This window comes from Leptonychotes weddellii, chromosome 10 (genome assembly GCF_054177405.1).
Source record: "Leptonychotes weddellii isolate Sample4059 chromosome 10, ASM5417740v2, whole genome shotgun sequence".
Taxonomy (NCBI): domain Eukaryota; kingdom Metazoa; phylum Chordata; class Mammalia; order Carnivora; family Phocidae; genus Leptonychotes; species Leptonychotes weddellii.
This window is the reverse complement of record NC_138378.1, coordinates 46,347,694-46,357,748: the sequence shown is the minus strand read 5'-3', so window position 1 is coordinate 46,357,748 and position 10,055 is coordinate 46,347,694. Positions and strand designations below refer to the sequence as shown.

The 10,055-nt window shown below is 50.7% G+C and overlaps 1 protein-coding gene across 1 annotated transcript in view; it reads right to left on the bottom strand.

Annotated features, from left to right (window-relative positions):
* Positions 1-10,055, bottom strand: part of UXS1 (UDP-glucuronate decarboxylase 1) — an 84,287-nt gene that overhangs the window by 14,728 nt on the left and 59,504 nt on the right. The window contains exon 5 of the mRNA XM_081833313.1: positions 3,476-3,595. Coding sequence (XP_081689439.1) covers positions 3,476-3,595 — 120 coding nt within the window. The remainder of the gene's footprint in view (positions 1-3,475; positions 3,596-10,055) is intronic.

Here is a 10,055-nt window from a genome sequence, read left to right as displayed (position 1 = left end):
GCAAGCCTTTTTTAAAAGATACAGACCGTGACTCAAACCCCAAATCTGCCACATCTGGAAAAATTCACCTCAATCAAGTTGTTCTCTCACCTGCAAACTGGAATGAATCACAGTGAGGTGAGAAAACAGAATTAAACCCTAATGCGAATGTGCGCACGCTCACAACATGTGAGCACGCTCAAGAGCTTTGCCTGAAATATGAGCTCAAGTCTCTTCAAGATAGACTTAATGAGCTAGCTCTACCTGAACTGTGCCATCTACTTTGTAAACTTTCCAAACTGGAACACAGTATTTTCTGAGCTTTGTGAGCTCAAGCTAGAATACAGCTTCTGTGCGTGACTCGCAGAACTCAGCACAATCCTCCCCGAGTTACCCTGACAGACCTCTGTGACTCAAGATGTGGCGACAGGCCCAAACGATGAAATCTGCCCCGAGGTAAGATGACAGAGGGCTTCAGGAAAGGCAAGTGAGAACAGTAACCCAGCTTGGAAAAGGGAAGGCGAGATACTGAGGGGCCATGAAAGAGGCCTTTAGTCTTGGAAAGAACATGTTGGAAACAGAGCGGGAAAGGATGGATGGGCCTCCTTACTCTCCTTCCCTGATAAACCAAGTGCTCCCGAAGCTGGGCTGGACTGAGAGTCATGACGCAGGACCCCCTCATCCAGAACTTCTCCACAAAGCCGTCCGACAAAAGCAATGCCATCTCAAAGAGACAGCAAAGGATGAAGAGCGGCTTCATCAAAACACTGAGGGGACAGAATTCTGTGTGACAAGAGGGACCACACACTTCTGAAAGGCCTCCCTGAGGACTCCTGTCACCAGGGGTGTCTAGAAAAGACAAAACGCAGCGTGTCTGGGACTAGCTGCCGCCCTGCTCCTCAGTCCCTGGCACTGAGGCGACAACACATGCGTTCTCTCCGGCTGCCCACAGTGGGTGCTTTCTTGGGCGGGCCCACCTGATGCTGGGGCCCTGGCTGTTGCCCAGGAGGCAATCCATCAAGAAGCCCTTTCTCAGAAGGCTTTTAACAGTTCGCTCCGCAAACGAAGCAGCTCTGATCGGGGGCGGGAGGAGACTTCATGAGGGCAGTGGCTAAAACAGCTCCAGGAGTGTCCCTGAGCATCCCTGAGGGTGAGGAGTTCCCCACCAAGCAGCTGGGCTGAGGGGTCCCCATGAAGGAACCCTTGGGACCCAAACAGCAGGCAGAGGGGAGCATGGATGAGAGGCAACTTCACTTTGCAGGAACACTACGATCACGACTTCCAGAACAAGCCACAGAGCACTTGTGCTCATCACAAAGGCAAGCGGCCACTATAAACCCGATCCTCAGCTTGACCAGCATTTATCACATGCCGCCTGGTCGCCAGGCACCCTTCTGGCAGCTGCGGACACAGCCATGAATGAAACCAGGTCCTGATTTCAAAGCGCTTACACTTGAAAGGGGGCTGGGGGCTGGAAAAGAATACTTCAGTTGCTGAGAAGTGCAATGAAAACCACAGAAAGCACGGTTAGGAGGCGCAGAGCGGCGGCTGGGTGTCATTACATGTAGAATGGTTCAGCGCTCCCCTGCTGAGAGGATGACTAAACAGGGAGAGGCCTGGAAGGAGCGTGCTCCTGGGACAGGTGGGAGCAAGGGGCTGAGCTTGCAGAGCAGCAGGGCTGAAGCTGAGGTGCACAGGGGGGCCCGTGAATCATGCTCTCAGCAGATGAAAGCCCCCCGGAGCTGCTACTTTTCTTCAGAGGCTCCCCTAGCTGCTGGGTGGAGAGACTCCAACAGGGAGAATAAGTGGCTAGGAGGCCGGGGCAATAAACTGGGGGCGCACGGCAGTGAGGCTGGGGGAAGCGGGAGAAGAGGTGGACGGGGCCGGATTCTGGATCTTAGGGCAAGAGCACCAGGCCGTATCACTGTAGCAGTATGCAGTGTGAGAAGGACAGCACCCAGGGTGACCACGGCATGGCCATCTGCAGGCCCTGAGGCACAGAGCTAGCAGCTGGTAGGGGGAGGGAAGAGCAGGGGCGGGGCACTGGCACCCTGAGATGGGGTTTGGATTCACCTCTCGCCTGCAACGTGTTCAGCAAAAGTCACCTGTAACACGTGTCTTGCCCTGGGCTGGGGGCGGGGGGAGCATACCATTTTGCAGCAGGCTAAGCTTTTTGTTCTGAATTGGCAGCCGTGTAGCTAACCCATCCAAGAAGAAACGAGCACCATGGAGAATAGTGATCAAGAGCAGAGGCTCTGGCTCAGACACTGGCAGCCACCGTCCGGCCACGTAAGCTTGGGCGATTCCTCTAACCTCCGTGCTTCAGTCTCGCCATCTGGACCATGGGCTAATAACAGAACCTGGGCCCCACACATCTGTTGTGAGCACTGAGTGAAGTGAATTAATGGGTGTGAACATCACTGAACAGAAAACAGTAACCTTACTCTACTGAGAGACAGACAGATGGATATGTACAGACACAGAGCTGTAACTTTCCCTTTGGAACCCACTCAGCTGATAAGCAAACCCTCCTGCAGTTTTCAGAGTAACAAGACGAAAACAAGTGTTTGGATGCCCACCAAACACTAAGCCTGAGAGGATGCAGAGGCCTGGAAGAGGATGCTGAGGCAGACAGGAGGAGGATGCTGAGGCTGGAAGAGGATGCTGAGGCAGACAGGAGGAGGATGCTGAGGCTGGAAGAGGATGCTGAGGCAGACAGGAGGAGGATGCTGAGGCTGGAAGAGGATGCTGAGGCAGACAGGAGGAGGAGGAATGAAAAAAGCAAGAGGACAGAGGAGCAGAAGAGGAGAGGAAGAGAACACCAAGAATTCAGCTAAACCAAAGAAAACCAACAGAACTGAATCAGCAAACCCTTTGTAGAGCAGGAGAGGACCACTCCTCCCTGAGGATGGGACAGGGGCGGTGGGGACGTGTGTGGAACGAGCCACCCACCCTAATGCAGGGTGGGTATCTGAGGGTGCTCACCTGCACCATACACTCAAACCACTGACCCCAGACCACTGAGGTCCAGAAGGTGGGCTCCAGAAGGCTCCCAGGTTGAGCCTGACAAGCAGAGGGCATGCTTCTGGGCATCACCAAGAAAACTGCCAAGACCTGCCCCAGATACCTCACTTCTCAGCAACCTGAGGGGCACCGAGGATACACATGGCCCTGGCTATAGCCCGTGGGCCAGGAGAACATCCAGAAAGGTCTTTGCCTGCAGGCTGGTGCAGGCAGACGCACCCCGAGGCCCGGGCCACGTGGACCAGGCTGCAGCCCACGAACTAGGCAAGGCCACCAAGGCTCCGTCACTCTACTAGATTCCAGCCCTGCACCTTCCCTCCTTGTCACTAAGGGCAGTGGGATGTACCCAAGGCAAAGGGGCAACCTCAGGAAAGTAACTGCCTGAACCAAGAGGCACTGCTCCTTTGTCACTTGCTGGTAGACAGCTAACTCTGCCCTCCCCCCGCCCCCTCCCCCCAAGGCCGGCACATACCGTAAGCGGCTCGCCCTGCAGCGCCTGCAGGATGAAGTTGCTGACGACCCGGCCATCATTCATGTGCATGCGTGGCCCAAAGGTGTTGAAGATCCTGGCCACTCGCACTTCAACGCCTTCCTGGAACAGGAGAAGAGGATGTGGGATGCATTTCATTTCACCTCATGTTTCCGATGCCTGGCCCATAAAGCAAGTCTGAAAACGCCCTGCTTTTTGCTCCCAGATGAAAGTGGCTTTATTATGTAGTGTCTACACAATACATTCACTAACAAATCTGAACACTGCACAGAGTTATACCAAACTCGAATGCATCCCCGATTCCACCCCCATCAGGCCATCGACCTCCCGGCAGAGAACCTGCAAGGCAGAGAACCTGCAAGGCAGCAAGCAGTAAAAGGGGAAAAAGGTTTGTAGAACATTTTTTTCCTAGTAAATAAATATTTCCCAAATAGGGCCATGCCGTGCATACTCTTTTATAATCATCTTCACATGGTATTTCGTGCAGGTTTACCAGTCAATAGTGATTTTAAAGGTCAATGAATGTTTGGTAGCTGATGCAAAGAAAAACAAGCAAGTGCTTTATCCTGGAAAAGGGGGGACACACATTCTTAAAGCGGCACACTGCCCTACACCCCCCAATCTGTCCCAACAGAAAACAGACTTGTTTTAGTGAAAAACTAAAGACAATGCAGCGCCCCCTATGGGCTACTAGCTACAAAACCTGGAAAGATCTGTGCCAACATCACTGAGAATAGCTATATCTACGTGGTCGGATTATAGGTGTTCATTTTCTCCTACGTGTTTTTTTTATTTTTTGTTTAAAGATTTTATTTATTTATTTGAGAGAGAGAATGAGAGAGAGAGAGCATGAGAGGGGGGAGGGTCAGAGGGAGAAGCAGACTCCCCGCCGAGCAGGGAGCCTGACGCGGGACTTGATCCCAGGACCCTGAGATCATGACCGGAGCTGAAGGCAGTCGCTTAACCAACTGAGCCACCCAGGCGCCCCTACGTGTTTTTTTAGATCTTTCTATTTTTGTTACAATAAATACGCATTACTTTCGTATCAGGAAAAGTATATTTCAAATATGTGATCAGGAAAGTATGTTTTTTAAACCCCAAAGCCTTCTTGAAACTATCTCATGCAATTATTAATTTCACAGGCTGCTTCTTCATGAATCAAAAATTAATGTTTTTATCACACCCTGAATTAGTGGACTTCCACAGTGTCTGTGTGTCTAATCTGTTTCACCCATTAGGCTACAGACGTGCATTTTCCAGGAGTCTGAGGGCAGGCAGGATGGCAGGGCGAGGCCCCGGGGCTCACGAGCCCTCCAGCTCCACTTACCCTTGCTCAGCCCTACTGTACTTGGGAGAGGAGCGTACTCACCTCACACGGGGCTCACAAAAAGGAAGCCTAATCCCTGCATAACCCTTGGCCCGGGCCTGGTAGCGAACAGCAGTGGTTGCTACTGTTGTCTCTACTCATCCAGAAAGTTTTCTTTTCTTTTTTTTTTTTTTTTTAAAGATTTTATTTATTTATTTGACAGAGAGAGACACAGCGAAAGAGGGAACACAAGCAGAGGGAGTGGGAGAGGGAGAAGCAGGCCTCCCGCGGAGCAGGGAGCCCGATGCGCGACTCGATCCCAGGACCCTGGGATCATGACCTGAGCTGAAGGCAGACACTTAACCATCTGAGCCACCCAGGTGCCCCGAAAGTTTTCTAATTCTACCACTTCAGGTCCGGTACAGGCTGGGGTCCAAAGAACCCTCAACTAACAGGGCTGATTCAGCACAGATTTTTCCACCAGTGTAATGAGTGAGAGGTGATGAGGTACCGTGTCCCAAGGACCCATGTTGCCACCCGGCTGGCCACCTCTGCCCACAGCAGCCTCAGCTCTGTCCCAGTTACTAGACAAACACGAGCAGTTTTTATGTGCACCGAGATCTGAAACGGTTGGGAAGCATGGATCCAGCACACAGCTCACTTCTAGAAACCAGACGGCTATATTTTTGCTAATTCCTCCCAGCAATGCATTATAATGCTCACATGAGCTACTCAGAGTCTTAGGATTAAGGTATGAGCTATAATCCTAGGTCCAGGAATAAATCAACTCCTTTCTCTGCTGAACTAACCAGAGAGTATTTCCAAAATGGGGGGAGGAGGAGAAAGAAGCAGAGATGTTGATCTCAACAGAAAAGAACTCAGAAAGTATCCATTTGCATTTAATTGTGAAGATGAAGAATGAGAAGTAGATGAATATGGTGTTATCCTAGAAATAGACTGGAAAACCTCATCAAATTTACGAGTCAAACCAACATGCCTACTGGGCATGTTGCAGAGGCTATGCAAGGTTTGCAACAAATCAAATGCTTTCATCTTCTGGACTTCTCTGTCCTCGGGGACAACACTCCAGAACACAGCCTTACAGAAGCTGTGTTTGCGGACATGAACTGCCAGCATGTACACAGGTTTGTTTGTTTTGGTTTTCCCGTTTGAATTGTGAACTTAGGTGCTACAGGACAACGCCTCTGGACTGGTACAGTTGCTGGGATAGCCACCATGCTTTTTTTGAAAACTCCAGCTCTCAAACTCAAACGAAATAAACATAAACCCAAGGCTCACTCAACTTAAGACCTGCTCTCCTCTCGCGCACTGGCATCTCCCAGAGTTTGTGTCCTGCTTCATCAGGACACAAAGGCCACCCCCGTTCGGCATGCACAGTTCATCAGCCCTCATCCCCTGGGATCTTGCAGGGGCTCCAAGTGGGAGGGCGGACCCATCAGCAGGTACTGACACGGATGCTTATGGTGGCAGCCCAGTGGGTGTTCACATCCACATTTTGGAGGCAAGTATAATGACTCCCCATCTCAGGCCTGAACAAAGGGTCAGTATCTGACCCAAAGCCTGCTTCCCTGAATGAAAACCCAGAAGGTGCCCAATAGGCCGCGATGCCTCTTCAGGGAGACCCTCCTCTGCAGGACCAATGAGCAAACACATGCACAATCTCTTAACTCACACTCAATATTCCATCTGCCAGGGGCAGTGTCCTGCTGACTACCAGGCTGGTGCATCTGAATTTCCACCATGGCACAATGCAGGGTCTCTGCACACTCACACACGTACGCGCAACAGCGATTCAGAAAAGGAACCGCCGGGTCATTAAGAATGGTTGGGTTTCACTGTGTCCATGGTTTTGTCCCGGGTGAGGATCAGGAGTCATTCGCTCATGACTCCAAGCATCAAGAAGTTTTTATCAAGCATCTGGACGACTCTTCTAAGTTTGAGTCACAGCAACATAAAACCAGTAGCAACTTGAGAGAAGACAATGCTCAGGGCGCCCCTTGAGTGAGTGTATGTAAGCACACACAGGTAAAGAGCACGTGGCTTGCTCTGATAAATGGGCTTCAGAAACAGTGGCCAGGCTACAATAATATACAATCCCAGAAGGGTGAGCTGCCATCAGAATGTCTCCTTGCTTATTTCTAGTGCCCAGGAGGGGTGAGCAGTTGGAAGGCAGGCCTGACTAATCAACCAGCAGTAACCCAAGAGATACAGTGAAGTTTGGAACAAAGACTCTTCCCTCCACAAACCTCTCCAGAGGAGAGAAATGTTGCCAGCAGGGATTAAATGGGTTCTCCCTCAAAAGCTCTTTTCAATGCAGTCATTCCCTGGTGAGTACTGTCTCAAGCCACTGAACCACACAGTATGATCACAGTCCCTGTCTTCACTATGGCAGGTGCCGGAAGATGGAACACAGAAGCCCTGCATAGGGAGGGAGCAGGTGCTGACCAAGAGCTGGCCATCTGCCGCCCACTCGGTGGTGCAGGCCGCCTGCCCTGAAGGGGGTACCTAAGGCAGGGGATGGGGTCAGAGAAATAACAAAAAGTGCTCCCAGGTACAATGGGCCTGACTTTGTGGTGCTTCCATAATCTTCCTCATGCCCCTAGGAGAAGTGCACACACATCACGAAAGCAATAGGACTGTGAGACCCTGAACACTGAACCGTGTAATTCCTCCATGGCCTCTCCTAAATGCATCCTAATGGGTCTGCTCCCTACCTGGGGAGAAGATGAAGGCCATTACAGAACACAGAGCAATCTTGCTGAGCATGGTTCTCCAAGGTGCTAAAAAGCTGCAATTCACTCTTGGTGATGCCAAAGGGACAAGGCCATACAAGGTCAGGGGACAGCAGTTATGCGTCTATCTGGCAATCTCCCTCAACGGCCCTGCTTTGGTCTTAACAATCAGTCAGGAGTGTTCATTATGCAGCAGGCTAGGCCAACGCTCACAGCGAGGCCAGGAGGGGTCAAGTACTACTCTGCCAGTTTCTAGGTGTGGAGGGCAGGTACTCGGCGAGCATGCGGCAGCGCCAGGAAACAAGGTGACACTGGGTCTTCACCCCTAAAGGGTGAATACTATCTTCAAACATTTGACTTGTTAGCTGCTTGCTGAATATCTGTTTTTTGAACTAAAATATACATACCAACTATTTCATTTTTTAAAAGTATTCTGATGCTGGAAAATAAAACAAAACCTCGAGACCACTGGACTAGATGATTTTGGAGTTTTCTGTCTTTCTGCTCTGCCAATCTACGTTTTTATGAAGGGTGGCTTGTTTTGCAGACCCAGCCCTGTGGGTGGGCCACAGACTCCAGAGAGTCATACTCATGCACGGCCTGGAGCTCAAATACACACCAACCACTGACCACAGCATGCAGACAAATCCCCACATTTAAAGTCCCCACATTTATAAAAGCATTGCATACAAGTGCACAAAGGAAGTGCACTTTAATTCCTCTCTGACAAGTTCAAAGGACAGGTTTCTCCTGGTACCCAAAAGTAGGGTGTTCCTATGAAATCCTTCAGAAGCAGGAGTGACATAAAATAAAGAAGCAATTACCATGAACTTACATGGAACCATTTTTGAGCTTTCCCAGGCCCCAAAAATAACCTTTCTTAGGCTTTTCTGATACCTGCAGACACATCTTGCTAACATGAGCGGAATAATTCGAGATTAAGCTCAGATGCTCACAGACACAGGTCAGGGCTCTGGCACCTGGTGCAACGCTGAGTGGGGCTCCCGGGGAAGGGGCTCGGGGTGTCACCACCTCTGTCATGACTCACTGCAAAACAAACTTTGAACACTAGTTTTGCTTTCTGGATGTTTTTGTAAAGGTGAAAATCCTCTTTGGTTCCAACTCATTCCATCCCCTGGAAGAAGACTCACGGGAGCTTCTCTTTCCATGAAGGACATGTTTGAAAATGGGTATGTGGGACAGAGTTTTCTGGGAAATCCAGTTCTATTTAGAATACATTAGGGTATTTCCATACATGAAAATGAACTCAGAATCCTGAGAATCCTTTGGAAAAGGGAAAACCTTCCTTTAGATCTTTAGAAAAGTTCTACCGTATGTGGTCTTCACAATGAAGGGACAACTTATACTTAAGAAAGGATGTATCATGTAAAAAAAAAAAAAAATAAGAGTTAAAGTTATTAAAACAATTAATTAAAAATATGCCAAAGGATGATGATTTCCCATTCTCTCTGGTCATTCTTTTTTCATTTGTTTCCAGACAGATAGCACAAATCGCACACCTAAAGTCTTGAATCTATCTTGCTGTCCTGAAAGGCTGAATATGTCTAACTATGAACAGAGCACGTCACAACACCACTCCTTGCTGGCTAACCACACCGCTCTAAGGAGAGGTTGGTAATTCTAGAGCAGAGCTGCGTGGACTGCTGGCTCTGGGTGTCCTCACCGACCGTGCGTGCCTCAGAGGAGCGCCGATGCCCTTGGACTTGCAGCTGCATCTTCTCTTGCTGAGCCAAGCTTCCTCACCTGCAAGCCCCACCAGGGCCATCGGCAGCTGGACAGCCAGGTGTGGGTTCAAACTCCACTTAGCGGCTGAGGAGCTCAACCCAAGTTTTGTAGCCACTTTCCCATCTGTAAAATGGGTGACCCAGCCCTACCTCAAAGGGGTCATGAGAATGAGGTGAGATTAAACAGATCTGCGCTACAGGCTGAGCCCTAACAGAGGATGCCAGCACACCACAGGCACTCCTAGCCCACAGGGTCTGGCTCCTCTGCAACACCCACTGCAGCCCTGCAGGGCACAGCCTCCGGACTGCAGGGCGCCGTGCTGAGCGCTCAGAGTCCAGAAGGGTTATGTCCACTAAGGAAGAAGGAAAGGCAGCAGAAGTTAGAGTTCTGAAAATCAGTCACTTTCGAGTGGGAACCCCAAAGAAGGTCTGATTTGCCCCAGACCAGGCCATTCCTAGAGGGGTCAACCCTGACCCCCCAAGACCAGGCCATACCCAGAGGGTCAGGCCTGACCCCCCAAGACCAGGCCATACCCAGAGGGGCCATCCCTGACCCCCCAAGACCAAGTCACACTCAGAGGGCCAACCCTGACCCCCAAGACCAGGCCACACCCAGAAGACCAACCCTGACCCCCCAAGACCAGGCCATACCCAGATGGCCAACCCTGACCCCCCAAGACCAGGCCATACCCAGAGGGCCAACCCTGACCCCCCAAGATCAAGTCACACTCAGAGGGCCAACCCCGGCCCCTCAAGAC